This window comes from Neovison vison, chromosome 12, assembly GCF_020171115.1.
Source record: "Neovison vison isolate M4711 chromosome 12, ASM_NN_V1, whole genome shotgun sequence".
Taxonomy (NCBI): Eukaryota; Metazoa; Chordata; class Mammalia; order Carnivora; family Mustelidae; genus Neogale; species Neogale vison.
The window spans coordinates 24631199-24653501 of record NC_058102.1 but is presented as its reverse complement, the minus strand read 5'-3'; the positions used below and the strand labels follow the sequence as shown (position 1 = coordinate 24653501).

At 42.3% G+C, this 22303-nt stretch overlaps 1 protein-coding gene across 4 annotated transcripts in view; it reads left to right on the top strand.

Moving 5' to 3' along the window:
* The window catches only part of ELK3 (ETS transcription factor ELK3), a 69554-nt gene extending 47760 nt beyond the window's left edge, over positions 1–21794 (top strand). For 3 of the 4 annotated variants that reach the window (XM_044226459.1, XM_044226458.1, XM_044226460.1), the window contains 3 exons: positions 1728–2507; positions 12487–12609; positions 19266–21794. In XM_044226459.1, coding sequence (XP_044082394.1) covers positions 1728–2507; positions 12487–12609; positions 19266–19364 — 1002 coding nt within the window. In that variant the 3' untranslated portion in view covers positions 19365–21794. Of the gene's footprint in view, positions 1–1727; positions 2508–12486; positions 12610–19265 lie in introns of those variants that run through there. The other variant, XM_044226461.1, reaches the window with a different exon arrangement.
* The last annotated feature ends 509 nt before the right edge of the window (positions 21795–22303 follow it).

The window sequence follows — 22303 nt, the reverse complement described above, 5'->3', positions numbered from 1 at the left end:
TTCCTGTTCAGAAATCCCAGTGGCATAGTAAATATGCCCTCCCCTCCGGATGGCTGGATAAATTCACTCCTGGGATTTGATGATCTGTTTAAGGAAGAAAACTGCAAAACAGCATGCTTTAATGTAACAAGAGGGAAGGCAAAAACATAATATACTTATGTTTATATACCAAACGATGATCACAAAAGGAACATCAAATTTAATTAAATTTTGTCTCTATGGCATATTTGAAAGTTGCTGAGAGAGGAGATCCTAAAAGTACTCATCACGAGGAAGAAAAATATTACACTCTGTGTGGTGGTCGTGTTCAGTAGACTTGGGACCACCTAAAAGTAATAAAGTGTTACCTGTCCATGCCATCTCCATTTTGAAAATTTCACCTCTACTAAGGGGTTCCTTGACTCTCCCCACCGAAATTTTTGTGGAAATGTGAAAAAGCTCAGGCTCCAGAATGAGAAGATCGTGGTGGTTTTTGGACGGATGACTGCCCATTTCTGAGCTTGTGTCTTAAGAGGACACCTTCCACCCTCCAGAAGGATGAGGTATGAGAACGGATCAGAGAGCTTGCGCACAAATCCGGTATATAGTAGGTGCTCAATAGGAGTTACTGCTTCTAAAGTAGTTCTCCCCCAAATGATTTTTTTTTTTTTTTTTTACACCCTCACTCAATACCCAAGTTTTAGGAGGAGCAGTTTGCAAGGAAACCTTTCTGGGTTTTTTCCCCACAAGATGACGCTGCTAGCTCTTTGTGCTCGAGGGAGACCATCTTGGTCTCCGTGGAACACCTTGCACCCCACAAACCTTTGATAGATATTTGCTGATGTTCCCATGTAATAAACCGCAAGAACAGTAGAGGGTCTTTCCGATGAAGTCTGTTCTCCCAAAGGGGTGTGAACATTTCTGGCGTGATTATTGGTTTTCATTTACATCCTAATGTTTGAGGACTTGGAGCCATAAACTGAAGAGCCAGAAGTAGATACTGGTGACTTAAAATACTGTAGGAGTGATGTAAATATCAAAGTAGACAATTTGTTTTTTCCTCCAGTGGCTTTCTTGGCAGAAAATTGAAAAGAAAAAAAATGGCTACATGACTTAAGAAAACATTGTGGTGGCTGGTGATAATAACTTACATTTCTATAATGTGTTCCAGCTTACAGAAGGCCTTCCTATTATTATTTCATTGAATTCTCACAAGTCCCAGAGGTAGGTAAGACAATACTGCGTTATGGCAAAGGAAACGCTGCTTCGACCACTTACCTACCATGTGGCTCATGTGGGTTATTTAAGCGCTGTAAGCTTATCTTCTTAAGTTTTAAAATGGGAGTCCAATCATTTAGTTTTTGGGTAATAACACCTTCTCTTTAGGATTTCCGTACAGATGCTTATGAGATGGTACATGGACATTGCTGGCCACATAGTAAGTCCTTAGCAAATGGGGCCGGCTAGGGTGTTATTAGGTAGAATAACTCTTACTTCACAGATGAGGAAACTAAAAACGGCCATCACTATGCCAGAGCTCACACCGTTCATAACCACAGAACTGGAAAGCAGATCGAATTCTGCTGCCTCCAGCCCGAGTCCCCTTTCTGCAGCACCGTAGCCAAGATGTGTCCATCAGGAGGCATGTTTCGTGCTGCTGCCAGCCCAAACCCCGCCCCCGCCAACGAACGTCTTCCTCCGTTTCTCTGGTGCACTGATCTTTTCGCTGTCCCTTCTTGTGTTCACAGAACATCATCAAAAAGGTGATTGGGCAGAAGTTTGTGTACAAGTTTGTGTCTTTCCCGGAGATACTGAAAATGGACCCTCACGCGGTGGAGATCAGCCGGGAGAGCCTTTTGCTGCAGGACAGTGAGTGCAAGGCCCCCGCCGAGGGCCGAGAGGCCCACAGACACGGCTTGTCGGCCCTCAAAAGCGCCAGCCGCAATGAATACATCCACTCAGGCCTGTACTCGTCCTTCACCATTAATTCCCTGCAGAACCCACCAGAATCCTTCAAGGCCATCAAGACAGAGAAGCTGGAGGAGCAGCCGGAAGACAGCCCTCCCGTGGAAGAAGTCAGGACTGTCATCAGGTTTGTGACCAATAAAAGCGACAAGCACGCCAGCAGGCCCGTGGTGCCCCTGCCCTCCACGTCGGAGGCCTTCCTGGCCTCGTCGGCCTCAGCCAAGGTCTCCTCTTTAATGTTGCCAAATGCTGCCAGCATTTCGTCCGCTTCACCCTCCTCGTCTCGGTCCCCGTCCCTGTCCCCCAGCTCGCCCCTCCCTTCTGAACACAGAAGCCTCTTCCTGGAGGCCGCCTGCCATGACTCCGATTCCCTAGAGCCCTTGAACCTGTCATCGGGCTCCAAGACCAGGTCTCCATCTCTTCCCCCAAAGGCCAAAAAACCCAAAGGCTTGGAAATCTCCGCGCCCCCGCTGGTGCTCTCCGGCACCGACATCGGCTCCATCGCCCTCAACAGCCCAGCTCTCCCCTCCGGATCCCTCACCCCAGCCTTCTTCACCGCACAGGTAAGAGCCCGTCCCCGTGCTGGGGCTGCATCAGACTCGGTGACAGAGTGGAAAGGAAGAAAGCAACCAAGGCAGCTTCCTTCGGCCCTTTCAAAGATCATCTTAGGGCCCATAGACCAAAGTCACAGTGGGAGTGTAAAGGGCAGTTACTTCTCCATCCCTAGACCAAGGTGTCCACAAGAGAAGAGGTTTGGGATATTGGTTACGGTGGGATGTTTCCCTGGTTTCTTGCTTTCCGTGGCCAAAGGTGATCAAATTATGGAACATCACCCGGGCCTTCCAAGCAGATCCAAATAATATCTTCCTAGGGAAAGTCGAGCAGACCGAGTGACATTTCAGAAGGCATTTGGGCTTTATGAGATCTTTTTTTGTTTTGTTTTGTTTTTTAAGGGAGAGAAAGGAGGGTGGAGGAGCAGAGAGAGAGAATCTTAACCAGGCTCCACGCGCCCAGCGTGGAGCCCAACATGGGGCTCGATCTCACAACCCTGAGATCACGACCTGAGCCGAAGTCGAGTCGGACACTTAGCCGACTGAGCTGTCCAGGTGCCCCTGAGCTTCATGAAATTTCTCTGGGGGGGGGGCATCTGATAAGTAGCTATTTGCTTTCTGTAACAGAAGATAGATGTTAAGTGATGCTGCCGTTGTGTTCGTCTGGGTGGATCTGCATTGTCCCACACGTCAGGGCCACACCAAGCAGTGAGGAAGAATCTTCAGCAAAAGCAGTGCTATTCTGAGAAAACCCATCATTAACTCCTCTACGAGAAGGCAGCCTTTTCCTTTAAATATCATATGCACATGCTCTTTCTTGTCCGGCTGGCGTTCGCAGGGCAAAGGCAGAGCTGGGGTTGGTAAAGTCTACTTCTGCTTCCTCTGGAAAACTGGACACACTTTGGTGGCAGAGGTGAAGCACATTGGCTTTGGTGTCACAGATCAGATTTGGTTCCTGGCTACACTGCTGGGGAGCCCTGAGACGGTGGGCACTTGCTCTCTGCTGTTTCCACATCTGTGAAATGGATTATTGGGAGGACTGGATGGGATAATGGCCATGGTCCGAGAGAGCTATAGCTGGCAGGTCTCCTTCCGGGACCGTGAGGCCAGTGGGAGCTCCCTCACCTGCCCCTGCTCTCGTTGCCATCACCATCCCTGCCGTAGCCGTCAGAAGGGGCAGCAGTGTCACAGGGGTTCACGTTTGCTGGTCACTGTTCCAGACACTTCGCACGCACCACTCCAGTCATTCTCCGTGGCTGGCCCATAAAGTAGATGCTCTTCTGTCCCATTTTTCCAGCTGAGGTAAATGAGGCACTGAGGTAAAGTAGCTCATCCAAGGTCTCACAGCTAGCAGGTGGGAGGAGCAAATTTGAACCTGGTTCTCCTGCTCCAGAGTCCATGCTCTTAAATAAAATGTTCTTGGCGTGCCCACTGGGAAAACCTCCAGTTGTCCCTGAGCGTAACCATCCGTGGAGTCTGCCAGATAGCTCTTGGCCACTCTCCTCTCCGTGGCTTCTCCCAAACTGATTGTGTCCCAAGGATTTGGGTGTTTGCCCCAGCTTGTGAGCTAGTGCTCCTGAGCTGCCACCATGGAGAGGAGGGCTCAGGGCTCAGTTACTGGTCAGAATGAGCATATGTGCTATTGATCAGGCATTTTCTGATCAAACAAAACTGTCCAGGGACTAGGGGCTGCTGAGTGAGTAACTCAGAGAAGTAACTTGAGAAGTTGGCGGGGGTTGGGGGGGGGCGGTAGGCATGATCTGAGTATCTCCTCCCCTGGCCTCCTTTGTGTTCACAGCTGTAAGATTTAGAAAGATCTCAAGCCAGACTGAGGCCAATTCAGATTTCCGTATCTGCTTTCTCTGTGAGCCTGCATCACCATCTCCGAACAGATGGCCAGTCCTGTTGTCTCAGGAGAGCTGCTCAGGCTGGCCCTGGGGTTTTGGATCTGGACACAGTGAATTTAGGGTGGCTCTGCCCAGTGGGACTGAGAAAGGTTATGGCTGGGCCGAGGGGAGGAGCGTACCTTGACGTGAGGCAGGGATAGAATGCGGATGTGAACAAGGGGATACTCAACTCAGGACTGGGAGACAGGAACTTCTAGAACAGCCTAAAACAGGAGAGGGGAAAGCATTGGAAAGCTAGATGCTTTAAGAGAGGACTTGCACCTTGGGCAGATGAGAGTGAATGGTCCTCAGCCAAGCTGCAAGGGTAGGACCTTGCTTGCGAGCTGGTACCAGGGAGTCTAAGAAAGGGGACCAGGGCTTCCTGAGGAGAGAGAGGGCAAGGGCAGGGGTCTGGTGCCATGACAGGAAAGTAGATGTAAGGTCTCTGGCTGAGAGTGCCTTTGGATCAAGTCAAGGGGCCGGGGTGGCTACAAGGTCGTGCTAAGTGGAGTGAGAGGAGTTAAGGGTTGGCTTTGGGAGATGGTGTCATCTCAGGATTTGAATTCCCTCACCTTCTAGCAGTGTCAGCTCTGTACCCACTGCAGCCAAGGGTGGCCACAGGGAAGGAGAGAGCAGAGAAAGGGCAGGACTCGGGTGGGATATTCATTCACCCAAGTGGTTTCTCTGAGATCGGACAGAACAGTCACACCTGTCTGCACTTGACAATCCTCCAGCTCTTTAAGGTGGGCCTAGAAATCAATGTAGGATTTGGATTCTCAGAGATTTTGCTCCCCCAGGAGCTGCTTTGAGTGGCTCATAAACTAAGCCTTGAGGGCGGCTGGGTGGCTCAGTGTAACCGGTTAAGTCTCTGCCTTCAGCTCAGGTCATGATCTCAGGGTCCTGGGATTGAGCCTCGAATCTGGCTCTCTGCTCAGCAGGGAGCGTGCTCCCCACCCCACCCCACCCTCTGCCTGCCTCTCTGCTTACTTGTGATCTCTCTGTAAATAAATAAAATCTCGACAAAAACCAAAAAACAAAAAACTAAGCCTTGAGCCACGGTTCATCCTCAGGGGACAGTCTGAAGCAAGGTCACCTCCAGCAGCCCGTCTCATCCTAAAGAGTGAGCCCATTTCCCTGCAGTCCCCGCAGAGGGCACGAGTGAAAGCCTTCCCTTTACTTCCAGGTCAATTCTGGGGGTTTCCTCTCCTGAAGGAGACTTGGGGCTTTTCTCCCACAGGCAGCAGTAATGTCTCATTCTCACAGTTCACTGGTTTCCCTCCTACCTTAGTATTTTCGACTGCAGAAATTACTTTCCTCTGTGGAGTGTGTTGTGTGCAACGTGACACTGTTTGCATGTAAACATTTTGTTACCGGCGGGACTGTTCTGTCAACTTTTCTTAACAGTTGGCTTTAGAAGAAATGAAAGGTGTGCTCTAATAACTTGATACTCTGAAAATGAAGTTCCCAGGGATATAGTTTATCTCAAGAACTGTTTGTTTGTATTTTATCTTATCCTGAGAATAATTCCCAGTTATTTTCAGATAGAAATATGGCCGAAGGAAGGGTAGGATTAAGAGGGTCTTGGTGTGAACGGGGTCATGTGGTTACTCTTCCCTTCGAGGATCATATTAAACCACCTACCTTGCATAGGCCCAAATTCAGATTTGAAATGTCATCTATGGTGTACATGAAAAGATGTTCGTCGTTCTGCCACTCGCCCAAAACCATAATCTCCATTCCCATCAAAAATACTTGTGGTGCATTTGCTGGGATCTGTACAGTGCAGCTGAGATTACTCTTGATTTTTTTAAGGATCCAAGATTACAAATATAGACAGACATGATGATTATTCAGACTCCCGTCAAGCACAGACTATGAGGAACCGAGGGCAGAGAATACAAAAGCCAGCTGTGTACCGAGAAGCGATGTAGTTGGAGCTCAGCCAGAGGTCATATTGGACTGTTGGTAGAAAAGCAAGGATGTTCTCTGTCATGGCATGAGCTATAGACATTGAGATGAGGGAGGAGCCAGGATGCGAAACCCTCATGATTTCTAGCCAGGCACCATGGAAGCCTAAAGAGTGCCAGTTAGAACTTCCAGTTCTCTGTATCTTCTGCACCTTGGTGTCCTCTTTCCCTCTTCCTTCCATTTGCCTCTTCTGTTCATTGTCTCCCTTCTCATCTCTTAGCAATGTAGTTAGTTCAGAATTAGCGGTTGGCGCATTGCTTTTCCCTTCATTCATGCCAAGGCCTCTGTTAATCTCATGTGTGATGTTTAAGATGCTGAACTTGGATATATGCGGGCACTGGGGCATGAACTCACCGTCAGAGTCTGAGCATGCATGCCCCAGGCTGTTTGATTAGCGGCAGCCTTGAATGGCACTAATTGAGTAGAGACAGCTGGCAGAGGACCGTAATGCGAGAGCCTCCTTTCATTTACTGGTAGATGTAACAACTTTGGGCCAAAATCATCAGGTGGGAATTTGGAGTAAAATGGATGTGTTCTCTGAGGAGCTCTGCTCTGGAATAGGCTCTCATCTTATTGTCTCCTAGGCCATTATCACAAGAGGATGAGTTTGTTTTTTCCCTTCATCCCACTCTCTACAACACTTCTTCAGCTGAGCATCCAGCTTTCTCTATACTGACCCTACAAGGGGAGAGGTTGTCCTTTTAGAAGCTCTTTGCAGTGAATGATGTTGCTGGTAGAGTTCTGCATGACTGACATTCCAGCTGAAGTTTCTTCCTACCTGGGCTGTGAATGCCCAAGATAAAGGAACTGTGGTAGAGCCCTCCCACGTTCTACCTTGGAGCCTCTCTCATCTCTGTCTGTTGCCATCAGGGTCCCACTGCCTGCTCTCCAGCTCTGTTCCTACTCCTTTTTCCCCTCCTACCACTGACGACACCTACTTTAGACTCTTAGGGAGTTCTGGTCCCCCTTTCATTAAGATCAGCAGAGTCAGTGCTACGCAGACTTATGTGTGATTGAACTTCTATTTTAAAGTCTTCAAAATTGATGTTTTTATTGAATTTGGGCAACTCCAGGAGTCTCCAGAAGTAGTTACCTTATTTGGTTGAGGATTTGTTTTTTAACCCCAGAATGGCACTGTCATGGATTCTGTTGGCGTCCATGAGAGACTAAGATTTGTGATGTTTGTTGGTACAACAAAATGTTAAATGGACACCCTGATTTCCTCTCCTTTATTTTCTAAAGCCCGAAAGGCTTACCAAAGTCTTGGTACCTCAAATTATCAAATCAAATAATCTGCAAATAGTTCTTGTTGGGAGATAACTGGTACACACCTCCCATTTGCTAGTGATTGGGGTGTACAGAGGCGAGCAAGACAGACAGTTCCTGCTTTCCTGAGCTTATAGCTTGCTGTCCAATAGGTGAAGAACATGGGGCAATAGAACTTAGGGTGATGTGAAATGACAGATGTCTCTGAAAACTGGCTGAGGAACTTTTAGACTTGTTTTGATAGGAAATTACCAGCTTGCTGGGGTTTTAACTCGAGAGATACAATAATTCCTTTTAGAGTCTTTCAGCAAATATTTGCATTATTTGCAGATCACTGAAAGGATACCAGAAGTATATACAGTGCCTATTTTTAAGACCTTCTAACCTAGCCAAGACAAGGCATACAGATAGACAACATAATGTGGCAAGAATCAGATACACAGTGCAGAAAAGCACCATTAGGAACAGAAGAGGGAAAGATCGTTTAGTTCAATTCAGCATATAGGAATTGAGCACCTATCGCGTGTAGCTGTTGTGCTTGGAGCTGGGGATACGAACGTCAGTTAGATAGTCCCTTATTGTAAATAGCTCATAACTTGCCTTAAATGGTTTAATATAATGTCCCAAATCAGTACAAAAGAAATACTAAGGAAGAAAGTATTAATGCTGCTGAGGATGGGGAAGAATGTTGACAGTTTCATGGGAGACATGTTCACACTTGGGCAGGGTGTTGAAGGATCGGTAGCAGTCATCTGGCACGTAAGGTGAGGAGGATATTGTAGGCAGAGGAGCAGCAAGCCATAAAGATGTGAACTAGCTTACTATGTAGGGGCAGTACAGTAGTTTAATAAGGCATGGAGGGATAAATTCCAAAGGTGAAGGATGCAGTGGGAAATGGGGCATGAGTGACATAGAGTTGTGTTTTAGAAGTCATCCTGATGATGTAGATTAGGGTGGGTGTGAAGCTGGACCCAGTTAGGATACTATGATAATATTCCAGATGAAAGACAAGGAGGATCTAGATCTAAGGCTGTGACCTTGGGATGGGACCACAGGAGACAGATCTGAGAGAGACATAAGGAATTGTCCATAGGATTTGGTGACTAATCAGGTGTGAAGGTTGTAGGGGAGAGCCAGGAATTGACTATGAGGAGCATGGGAGGAAGAATCAGCTCTTGGTGAAAGGTTGGTTACAAGTTCATTTTGGGCTGAGAAGTCTATAGGACATAAAGGAGCAAACATCCAGCTACATACATACAGCTGGAGCTGAGGAGTTTGGGCCTGGAGAGAAGTTAGGGAGTCACCAACATGTAAGGGGTGCTTAAAATCATGGAAATGGATGAGATCACCCATGGAACGCGTCTAGTGCGGGGAAATGTGGGTTACGTAGTCAGGGAAGTTCTGGAACGAGTGCTGAAGAACTAGTGGGTTGGAATTCTTTCGTGTTCAGGACACATCAAGCCATGTAGGAGGGTTCATCTAGAGAAATTAAGAAGCCTATGAAACTAGGTTATGGGGGAACCTAGAATTGTGGCTAAGGAATTTTTTTCTCCTGAAACTGGAAGAATTTCAAATAGCATCTTAGGGTGACTAATTTGGTGGCGGTGCTCAGAATAGATAGAAAGAGGGACCAGAGGTACAGCAGCTGGTTTAGGAGGCATTTACTGAATGCCATCTCTAAGCTTATAGGGCCTTGAACGCAGCAGGAATGGAAATGGGGGGCAAAAATCAGAGTCAGTTCAAAGAAGGATCCACAGGTCATCCCCAGATGTTGTAGCAAGTGGGAGGTCATTTTGCATCTCAGTGACGAGGATGCTGGATTGTAGACAGGGCTGTAAGTCCACGGATCATGTCTTGTTTTATCATTGTATCTCTGGCACCTGATACATTATCATGCACTCTGTATTTCTTGAGTGGATAAATGGCTGGTATTGTTGATAGAAATGGAGGAGTCCTAAGAAACACTAGACTTGGAAAGAATGTGAGGTGTTCAGTTTGAACATGGGCATTCCAGTGGACATGTCCAACAGGTCACAACAGGTATGTCCAACAGGTATGTCCCCTACCTAGAGCTACAGATCGCTTCCGCTCATCAAGTATTTAGAAAACGGGTACTATAGGAGGAATAAAGATAAGCATGCTACCTTAAAGGCTACAGAAAAAAGTATAAAAAGAATATGCAAATTACCATAATATGACACAGAAATTGTTAAGGGAAAAAGGGGTTATAAAGTGTTACAAAGATTCAGGAAAAAGAGAACTGTCACTTGATGGAGGGAAAAGCAGAAAAGTCTCCTTTGAGGAGGTGGAGTGTTCATGGGCAGAGGGAGGCAGGGGTAGGAAAGAGGCAGAGGTCTGAGGGCCTGGTCCAGGCAGAGGGCCATGAACCAGGGCACAAAGATGGGGGATGTCTGGGCAATGCCAGCTCACCGGGTTTAACTTGAATGTGCAGGCTTTGTAGGAGACTGGATTATGTGGAAGAAGAACTGAGTTGAGGATGAAAACAAGATCCTGGTTAGATGGTCTTTCCCCTTGAACATCAATGCCCTTTGCCTCAGATCCTAGGGCATCTCCTTCCCTGCAGCTGGTGGGATCAGGAACTCCCTGTTTGCCATTCAAAAGAGCCCATTTGCTGAAGTATTTTTTGGTGAAGGAAGAGGAAGCATGCATTTTGCTGTGGCTTCTTTCTTTAGTGTCTAACCCTTAGGCCCAGCCCACCTTGATTCCAGGAGCTTGTGGAAAGAGTCTCCAAAAACTCACACTGTATTGGAGATTACCCAAGGTGAGCATTAATAGGAACATTCCTTACAAGAGCAACCAAATAATTTTTTCTTTACAGCCACAGGATTTTCAGGGAGAAGAGGGGTCGGGGTGGGGAGAAAAGCGAATGAAGTCATTTCACAATAGTTATTTGCATATGTTATAAAAGATATTCCAAAAGATTAAACATGGGAAACTGAAGACTACTATATTCTGAGTACGTCCTGTATCCCTTTGAAACAGATGTGCAAACATCTCACATCCAGACCTGGGTACACATTTTAGGCTAAAATAAAACTTCATGTATTGCTCAAAGGATTAAAATGGAGTGGATGTGTATTTATGGCCATGAATAAGAGAAAGGTAGGTTTGTAGTCTAGAAGACTTACTGTCCCTTAAGAGCTTTGGGACCTTCACTGGTAGGTAAACTGGAGGTCCTGAACACACTGGTTTCTTGAATGTTAACGTGGCATAACGTGGCTGGATTTTCATTCCAGAGTAACAAGCAAATGTTAGTTCTCAGATGACCTGAGTTTCTGGACTTCAGCGTAATATGACTGAGAGGAGCCTTGAAGGTACTGGCTGACTTGGCTGGTTTCAGAACCCTGAGTACTTTTATACATGCATTGAGAACTTCTCCCATGAACAGATGAAATTCATTGAATAAGTATGTTGGGTACACTTGTGATCAACACTTCTGAGCATTTGTTATGTGCCAAGCACATATTAAGAGCTTTACGTACACCATCTTATTTCATTTTCCTAGCAGTCGTTAAGGTAGGCATTTTTTCCTCCCCATTTTATAGACTTGGAAACCAAGGCATAGAGCGGTTACCTAGGTGGTAAATAGTAGTTCTAAGGTCACCCTGGCAGAGCCCATGCTGAAGCGTTCAGTCTTAATCACCAGACCAGATGGCCCGGCATATGTGTAAAACTGCCTTGGATTAGAAGTGGGAAGCTTATCTAAAACATGTATTTATTCTAGTAACCTCATAGGTTATTCCATGTGTAGGAAATGCTGTGGAACCGAAGACTTAACATGGTATAAATTAGTTTGCCTTCCAGCAGCGTCACAGTTTGAGAACCTTTGGATGTTTGTTTCTGCGGAACGGAACAGACCTTTCGACTTAGGTTTATGCCAGATATTCTCGATAATTAACGAAGCTGCTGGGGCCAATTCTAGGAAAAAATAACACTTTAGCATCCAGAATGATGTAATCGGCAATGCTGGCGCCTTTGCTGTGGTGCTTCTTACACAGAGCACCTTATTGACATCACAAAACCACTGAGGGGCTCCTTCTAGTCAGCAAAGGTGCAAAACCACCAAGGGCCAGGGAGTTTGCCTCAGCTGAGAACAAAAGCCATGCATACATACCAGCTGGGGCCAGTTGTTTCTTCTGTCCTCCAGCTCCCTTGCAGGCCAGGACTCCTGCTGTGTGTGTGCAAGCAAATGCAGTCCTTGGCACTCTTCTGGGAAACCCAGAGTTTTGGCCTTCACCCAATCTAACAAGAAAGAATTTTTTTCCTCATCCAAACCATTGCCAGGGAGATGAATTCTCATCAGCCTCATATCCGGAGTGGAATCTTTGGAAAACCCAGTTCAGAATTTTTGCAGAAGCTGCTACAGGGTATTTTAACAACAGGTCCTAAAATCTTAAAGGGCCATTGATGCCCATGAAAGTGAAGCTCGAGAGGCCCTTTAGAATGTGTGTAATGGATGTCCACTGTAGGAAAATAAGAAAAAATATATATATATTTTTAAAAAGGCCCCTTCATGGAATCCCATTTTGTATACTAAATCACCTTTAATTGTGGGAAGGGAAATAAATTGAAGGAACCGTTTGGATGAATACTGCCATAAACTTGAGTTTTACAGTATTCAGTGTTTAGGGAAGGTAACTTGTCCATACTTTTCTCCTTTATAAAATTGCTAATACCATCAGAGCTGAACAAGAGTAAACTGCGCAGCCTTGCAGAAATTACATAGTTGTCAGATTTTCCTAAGATGGGAAGGCTTGTTTCTGGGTTCGTGGCTAGTGTACCTAGCCGCACTGCTGATTATGGCCAGAATCAGGTGATACCTTTATCAAAATCTGTGTTTTCTTTCGCAGACACCAAATGGATTGCTTCTGACCCCGAGTCCACTGCTATCCAGCATACATTTCTGGAGCAGCCTTAGTCCAGTTGCTCCACTGAGTCCTGCCCGGTTGCAAGGGCCAAACACGCTTTTCCAGGTGAGCATTTAGAAATGAATGTTTAAACATCCAGCTTCTAAAGGGTGTGTTTCCCAATAAATACTGTAAAGGTAACAGAGTTCTAGCCTACCTTTGGATAAAATGTTAAGTTTCCACGGGGAGTTAATGGTGCTGTCAAACCCAGCCTTCAGAGGCAGAGATTTTCATCGAGGCAGAAATGGCATGTTCATGTCAGATATCGCAAATGGAACCATTAATTCTGAAAGGGTTTGGATATCTTCACTTGACTATGAAAACTGGAAATTTGTCAAGGAAAAGGGACAACTTTAAAAAATGAAGCAATATACTGACACCACTTGAATTGAGAAACAAAAACAGTGAAGGATGTCTCTATACCGTAACAGAAGAGTAATCTGTATGATTCTATGAATCATAATCAAGTTCTCCTTGTTCCATAACAAGAAAGGAGCATCCAGGGCATTTGGTTAAAAACAAAGTCTTAGCTGCTTTATCTTGCACAACTCCTGTTACTGGGTAGGCGCATTTATTATTCATTCCCACACTAGAATCTTGCAGTAGCAATACTTGCGATTGTGTGGTAATCACAATCGGTACTTCTCCCTTGAGACTCAAAGACTGTTCCTCACAGATAAAGATGTTACTAAGATAATAGAAAGGGTCCTAGGGGCAGGAGTGAAGCGAAACTGGGGTAAGTGAAAATCCCCTCTAATTCTAGCCTGTTTCATTCACCCTGAATCCCATGCCTGCCTGCCTGCGCCCCACCCCCCACGTTTGGCTCACCTGAGCTAGATGTAGTTCTTTTGTTCCTGTTGCATCTAGCACCACTTTGTATAACAATGGCCTAGTCACCTGGCAATCTCCCCCCCTAGACTGTGGGCCCTCAAGGGCCAGAACTGCATCTTGTTTCTTGTTTACCGCGGCACCCCCCCTCCCCCGCCCCTGTCTGGCCACATTGCTTGGCACACAAATGATGCTTAGTAATTATCACTGACTAAATTAGTGGATAACTAAGAATTCATCAAGGAATTGGGCACGTGGCTGGCTCAGTTGGTAGAGAACGTGACTCTTGATCATAGGGTTGTGAGTTTGAATCCCACGTTTGGTGTAAAGGTTACTTTGGAAAAAAAAAAAAAAAAACCAAAAAAGAAAAAGTTAAGAAATATTTAAGAACCTGAGCGTTAAAAAGATCAGATCTCTGTGCATTTTTGAGCACAGGTCATTTTACTTATCCCCTGTGCCAGGAGCTATACATGATGGGATTTAGGGTCTCAGAAGAAGGTGGAGCTAAAGAGGTTTTGATTGCTATCTTGCTTCTCTGGTTTCCTAATAAGGTTGAGGTAGGGTTGTCAGGATGTGACTGTATATCCCTAGGTAATCAGGTTTCTCTTTTGGCCCATCTTCTCATCACAAGAAAACTGAGCTATGGTCATACACAGCCAACATGTTGATTCTTAGCCCTTTTAACTCCGGCAGAGGAACAAGAACTAGAAGCAGTGAGCAAATGTAGTACTAGGAAAAGTTTTAGGTTAGTAAACTTTTGGTGGAGAACTGAAAGACCTTATTTCCTCAAAGAATTCAGAATGGAGCAGCAGTATTCTAGTATTAGAGCTCCTAAGGAGAGCCAAAGGAAGGAGTTGTTTGGTGCCATGTGTATGGTAAGCTCCAAGGGTACATGGACTGCAGTCTTACTTTAGTCCTACAATCCATGAAAGCCTCCATAGGGTTCACTAGATATTTGTGAATAATGAATGGAATCTCACTTCCATCCTTACTGAGAATTCTGCCACCTGATTGGTACAGGGCTTGGTGATCTCCCAAGGGAGCCAGGGAGAACTTTTGTTTGGGAGTTCTTTGGGATCCCTTGCCCTGGATACTAAACCTTTCCCAGCCCATCATCACTCCTCACAGTAACAGTGGTTCAGATCCATAGGGTTTCTACACATTAGTAGGGTATTTGGAGCTCCGGGTCTTGGATGCACATACACACCCTTTTCTCTTCAGTCACCACTGCAGACCAGTGGCTCTCAAAGGTAACATGCAACAGTATCCGCTTGGACAGTGTGTTAAAAAGATTTTGTTGGGCCCCAACCTCAGAGTTTCTAATTTAGAAGGTGTGGGACAGGGCCTGATTATAACATTGTTTCAAGACCCTATGATGCTGCTGCTCTAGGAATTCACTTTGAGAACCACAGGAGACCAATGGTTCCTAATTTATAACCAGAATTCTGCAGAAGAAATTGCTGCATTGAAAGGCCATCTATTCAGAATTTTAATTTCACAAAATGTACCTGTCCTACCAGAGCCATTCAAAAAAAAAAAAAACCCCACAAAAAAGAAAAACACACAAATGGGAGGTAGGAATGGGGAAAACAATCATGTTTAGAGGATTGTTGGCAGGGCCTTGTGCACTCTTTCTGTGATTAGGGTCCATAAAACTAAGGAAAAACAACTTTGTACCTTTTAAAATATTACTCTTCCCATGATAAAAGCAGATGTGAAAAAGTTGAAAATAGCAGTTTTGAAAATAATAAATAAAACATGGTGAGAGGAATATTCAAAATTCAGATTATCAGCAGTGTCCCTTTTGAACTATTTTTCTTTAAAAATAAACCTTCCGTGGGGCACCTGGGTGGCTCAGTGGGTTAAAAGCCTCTGCCTTCAGCTTGGTTCATGATCTCGGGGTCCTGGAATCGGCCCGCATTGGGCTCTCAGCTCAGCAGGGATCCTGCTTCCCCGCTCTCTCTCTGCCTGCCTCTCTGCCTATTTGTGAACTCTGTCTAACAAATTTAAAACAAACAAACAAACAAACAAAAACCTTCTGTTTATACTAGACATGGAGGAAGGCTACAGTAAGTTTTAAATTATGCTGGCAAATTTCCTATTGTGAAGCTTGGGAAGTAGATCAGAATCTTTATTCAGGGTAAGAGTTGACAGAGCTGAGGAGATTTTGCACAGAAGGTCCACTGATGTAATTATTGTGGCAACTTACAGCAGATATTGAAGAATTTAAGGGAAGGGGAGAGAAGATATTAGTGCCTTTCTGGAAGACACATATTTAAAAATAAAACAAGATTTGTCTGAATAGTTTGGCATTTTGAGCTTATTTACAGGGTGTCTGTTCCACTTCTGAAACAGATTTTCATCAAATCTGGCATAGGTACAGATAATATCTTGAAAACAAGGCAGGATTAAGGTTTTTTTAAAAATGTTTTTATTTATTTACTTGACAGAGAGCCAGAGAGCATAAAAGTGGGGTGAATGGCAGAGGGAGAGGGATAGCAGGCTCCCCATTGAACAGGAAGCTCACTGTGGGGCTCAATCCCAGGACCCTGGGATCATGACCTGAGCTGAAGGCAGATACCCAACCGAGCCACCCAGGCACCCCCAGAATTAAGTTTTCAATTGAGAATGTTTTCTGAACGTTTTAATTCAACAGATCTAACCCAGAAAATATTTGCAATGCATTGTTATTAGGGATTGTAGGGGAATATATATAGATCATATGATATATGTATATTATAATAAATATATAAACAAAATGTTATAGGAACCCCAACAGGGAGTAACTTTCTAGCCGGGGACTAGAAGGCGGCTCCATGGAAGAAGTGGCACCTAAGCTGGGAAAAAAGGATAGGATTTTGGCAGAGAGAAAACACCTTCTAGATAATCTACATGATCTGGATATGCAAGAACATTGTCCAGGAAGGGACTGGGTGGCTGTGGGCCTTGAATGGTATGCTCAGGATTTTCCACCTTAGTCTCTTGATAACAAAGGAAGGTTTTCTAAGCTGGAGATAAAAGAACAGATCTTACTACTTTTTAAAAAATTTATTTGAGGGAGAAGCAGACTCCCCGCTGAGCAGAGAGCCTGACATGGGACTCGATCCCAGGACTCTGGGGTCTGAACAAAAAGCACCTACTTAACAGAGCCACCCAGGCACCCCTAAAATCTCTATCTGAGAAAGATATTGCTGATACAAGCATGAAGGAAGGACTGAAGAAAAAGCAAAAAGTGTAAGGTACAGGAAGATATGAGGAATATTTATACTACTGCAAATAGTGTATGAGGGAAAAATCATCTTTTAGAACAGCAGAAATACAAATATATTTAGAAGACATTCCAGAGGTAAAATTAAAAGACTTTTAGTTGAAGAGTAGGAGGCAAAGTGAAAATTAGGACGAGGCAAAGATTACTTACATGATTAAAATACTGGAAATGCTCTAAGTAAGCAGTTAACATTTATTGAGGGCTAGGGTATGTTAAATGTTGTTCAAAGCACTTTTCATGGCTTCTGATTTAATACAGTTGACCCCTGAACAATGTGGGGATTGGGATGCTGACCCCCTCCTCACAGTTGAAAATCCACGTATAACTTTTAACTTTTCAGAAACTTAACAGTTGACTGTAACACACATTTTCCATCTTATATGTATTATTATGCTGTATTCTTATAATAAAGTAAACTAGGGAAAAGAAAATTATAAGGAAAATACATTTATAGTACTATACTGTGTTTACTGAAAAAAAAAAAAATCTGCAAACCTGTGTTGCTCAGAGTCAACTGTATTCCCAACAGTTCTTTCTGAAAAGAGAAGGAAACAAAGAAGCCCAGAGTTGTTGCTCAGTTGACCCAAGACCTCACATTAATAAGTGGCAGAGCCCTGACTGAAGTTTTTAGGGTCATGGTCATATTGCTGCTCTTACCAACTTAAGAGTGAATGCAGAATAGCAGGTTTTTGGTGAAGACACATTGATGGGGATGTCTAACTGACAGCCAGGAAAGGACTGTTGAGGCCAGCAAAGGAGAAAGGAAGGCTGAGAACAAAAGTTTGGGATAAATGTTGCAACTTAAGCTAGTGGAGGTAGGGAGTCAATAAAGATGAAAGATGCCAGAAGAGACAGGCAAGAGAAACTACAACTGAGTGTATAGAAATAAAGAGCAGAGGGCAGAAATCAGTAACATACTTTTTAAAACAAGAAGATTAACAAAATGAAAAGCTGCTTCTTTTGAAAACACCAATAAGATGGACAAAAAACAAAATGAGAAAAGACTGCAAATAAACTAAGAGAATGAATACTCAAAATCTGCTCTTCATCCTGTGTTCACTCTTAAGTCAATGGGAATAATAGTTAAGAGTGGGGATCTTTATAGAGTATGAACTATATATATGCAAATAGATTTTATAATCCAATTGAAATGGATAAAATTCTACAAACAACTAAAATTCCAAAGTGTCAGAAAAGAAACAAAAACCTTGAATATGCCAATGACCATTAAACTGAGAGTATTTAAAGAGCACAATCACACCAAGCCCTGCCAAAAATAAGTTGGCCAGTTTGGTACAAAAAGCACAGGATCTTTTAAGTTTAAAATTTGGCTTTACTGCTTATTAGTCTTTAACCAATCAGAACTTATCTGAGCTGTGTTTTCTCTTCTGTCAAATGGGGATAACCAAACTTACTTTACAAGCTCCAAGATACCAACTGAAATGACAATCACTGATAAACTGTAAGGTATGAGACATAACAGTTATTGAAATAGTTTGAAAATTGAAATATATTCTGTATTTATTGTACTTCTAACTTGTGCCAGGCTCTGCAGTTTTATAGTGTTGACATTTAATATTAACTTCTCTAGACTAAATAAAAATAAAGCTGGAAGATACCCCTGGAGATCATTTTGGCACATGTCATTCTGGACAGCGAAAATCTAGCTGTGAACAGTTATGTATTAAAAAGAGGCCTTTAGGGCGCCTGGGTGGCTCAGTGGGCTAAAGCCTCTGCCTTCAGCTCAGGTCATGATTCCAGGGTCCTGGTATCGAGGCCCGCATCAGGCTCTCTGCTCAGCGGGGAGCCTGCTTCCCTTCCTCTCTCTCTCTACCTGCCTTTCTGCCTACTTGTGATCTCTGTCAAGTAAATAAATAAATAAATCTTAAAAAAAAAAAAAAAAAAGAGGCCTTTAACTATTCTTCTTCAGTGGGGGTACAGTGGTGGTATTTCCTTTAGACTGGAAGGTTACCAAAGCATATACTTTTATCCCATTTATCATCTTAGTTACCAACAATACAGAAATTAACTTTATTCTTTGTTTTGTCACTTAAGGGTGAGCTATTAAGTTTGATATTATTTATCACTGTAATTAAAAAAGTACTTTCTCAGCTTCAATATATACTCTTGCTTTCTAAACATTTTAAGCTAAAACATTCTGCATTTTTAACAGTTACTGAGAAGCATCATTAGAGTACTCTGGAGAAACAATGGCCATTTTCAAAATAGAGTTATTAGAAGTTTTACATGTGAATCAGCAGTCAGTTGTCTGTGGTTTTCAAAATTACTTTAAAGCAAACAAAACAAAACAAAACAAAAAAACCCAAAATTACTTTAAAGCAAATCAGCATTCTAAGTAGCTTGGAACCTTTTAAAAGGAGTATTAGAACATGCTTTAGCACCATATGTACATTTTTTTTCTAGTGGCCTAGGCATATAAAATAGGGACATTTGCTGGGCCTTATCTCCTGTTTGCTATATGTAATCTTGATCTCATTCTGTACAATAATTTGCAACCCCTCCATCCCAGGGGTGATCCACTATGGTCTGTCTAGGAATGTAAAGAATTCAAGTTTGTCCCAATGGATCTGTAATAATAACTTTAAAAATCTTCTGTCCCCTACAGTTTCCAACACTGCTTAATGGCCACATGCCAGTGCCAATCCCCAGTCTGGATAGAGCTGCTTCTCCAGTACTGCTTTCTTCGAATTCTCAGAAATCCTGATGACATCTGGCCACAGTTAAAGACTTATTAACTGATGAAACAAATTTGTCCTCATGGGCTAGTTTACCTGTGTCATGAGAAGGACATTGTGAAACCGGCTGTTAATTTGGTTTGCACTTTTCATAACATGGATGGTCTAGATTTATGTTAGCATTTTTAAAACTTTTTTTTTTATATTCAAGTATATATGAAGATCTGTTTGGCATTAAGTGATTTTTATGTTTTTGTTTTTATATCCTCTTAGCTCTTAAGTGTTGAACACTGTTGACAGTGAAGAACTTTTCTTAATCGTTTTCAGTGTAACTAATAAGGATGTGAAGCTTTCTTTCTAATTTCCGCATATGCTGTACTGTGCTTATAGACACTATAACCAGCTGTGCCTTCCTTTGCATTTAGTTTTATGTAAATGATTTATATATTTTTTAGTATTAAGAAAAAATGTTTGAAAGACAAAAATTAGTATCAAACAGCTCTCTAGTAGAATCATTTTTCACAAGTAGGCAAAATGAAAGCATATTCATATTTTTCTTTTTTGCTTTCAATTGTATAAGAATTGCCTTAGAACCTCTTTTGAACTGAAGTTCAGTAAATGTCCGATTTCATGTTTTTATAAAAGAAACTAAGCCATATTTAGAAAATAAACATTCATAAAAGAAAATGTTTTAAAGTGCATTTTTTAAAAAAATGAACTTTGAAAGGTTAGCCACCTAGCTGTTTACAATCTTTTAAGCTCCTCCCAAACAAAAACCTGAGATGGAAATCTACATCAAATTCATTCTAGCCATGCCCCTGGGGTATCTCCTATGTAAGCATATTCTTATTTCAAAAAATTAGCTGTGGTTCTCCCAGTTTTCCATAGAGAATCACACCCCTGATACATTTTCTGTATCATTATCAGTTAGGGTTTCTCTAAACCCCTGGAACTATAATTAATGTTTAAACATCCCATGCTTAGGAAGCGGCTTACGAACTGGTTGATGAACCTAACAATTCTGTAATATCAGATGTCTTCAGGTGTATAAAGCATAGCTTTGTTTGTGGAGATGGAGAGGTAGGATACACTGTTTTATGTATCACTAAGTTTATGGTGAGAATGAAGGAAATTGAATAGAAGAAATACGTAACTCTTTAGGAACCTCATTGTGGAACTGAACTACTAACAATCTGGAGCACTCACCAGTAAATTCTTTTGTGTAGTATAGAGCAGTGAGAACTGAAACATCAGCAGATGCCACTCTTAAGGCATTGTTTTGTACATGAAGTAGGAAAATTCTAATGTGAAAAGAACTGGAAAGTGCCCAGTGCTTTCAAGATCATCATCCTTAACTGTAAGTAACAAACCAGTTTGAAATGTGGCTGAGTAACAGATTCCACAGTAGGTATTAAATGGCAAAATTATGAAAAATGAGTAAAAAATAAAGCTTGTAAAAACAAATATTCCTTGAATTTTCAAAGAATCTAAAACTGTTATAATGCTTTAAAATTTGAGATTTTCCATTGGAATTAAGTGTCTCTGTGTATGGGGATGTGCAAATCTCTAATATACACTTTTAGATAAAAAGTTAATTCCAAAATCCACAGATACTACTGTCACATCCTCATAAGCTGAGGATAATTCTGTACTAAAATAAAAGAGCTGGTCCAGGGAACTGATATTTACCAAACATGAAATGTTAAATGTAGAGAGGGGGTCTTTGAGAATGCTTCTTACCATGGTTTCCAGATAAGGCAATTACACAGGAGCAACAGGGAGTTGCCTAAGGTCACACAGCTCAGTAAAGGTAGAACAATAATTGGTGCTCATTCCAGTTCTGTTTCTTATGCCTAACTGTAAGTAACTACTAGCCCAAATATTTATGTTAGGTAGAAAAAACAAAGATAGTATATTTTTAAAAATTTGTCAGATAAAAGAATGTACTCCAAATGTTAAGATTCTCAAAGAGAAACCAAAGGAAGTTAATCAATGTACAAAAATCACAACCGAAAATATTTTTAAATGTACATGCTGACTGGAAATACTCAAAAGATTATAAATCTGATTCTTGTATTTCCTTGCTTGAAATACTATGATTAACATACATTCTAGCTCCATTTATTAGAAAAAGAAAAATGCCATGATTTTTATGGATCAAAAAACTATGACACAAATGTAGAACTGGAGGTATTGAAGTATAACTCTTATAGTGCTGTCTCATTCTGTGTGTGTGTGTGTGTATAACAGGTTTCAAAAGACATATTAACTTTTTCCTTTTTATATGTCTACTTCATCAGTGTTAAACCGAGATGGCTAAGGTTTTATAGAACTATAACCTAAACGCTCTCTTTGTACACATCTTTTCTATGACTGCATATCTTCTTCATTCACTTTCATATATGTATCAATTTTACTATTATATTATTTTTGTTCAATAAATACTTTGTGATAAAAGGTGTGAGGAGACAAGTGGGTTGGTTTACTTCCATTTACTTGGGATAATCCAAATTTTACTTTTCTATATGGGTACAAGTTGGAAAGTGAGTCATCTAACCTTAAATATGATACATCAAAACATGTTATTATATATATATGTACATTTTAAAGAGATATTTAAGGAAACAAACAGAATTACTGAGGTTGACTTAGGGAAGGGGGTGGGGGGAAAACTGGTTTGAAAAGTGGTCCTCTGATCTTTTAAGTCTTAAGGTCTACCAATCATTTTATATTGAAATAGGCGTAGCAAAGGAGAAAGAAAAGAAACAAAATATCATTTATTCTTTTAGCTGCAACTAATATCATACTCAGTGGTGAAAGATTGAAAGTGTTTTCCCTAACAGAAAGAGCATATTGCCAATTCTACTTTAACATGGGACTGAGAATCCTAACCAAAGTAATCAGTCAAAAAAAAAATAAAAGAAATTCAAATTATAAAGGAAGTAAAGCTATCTCTATTGATAGATGG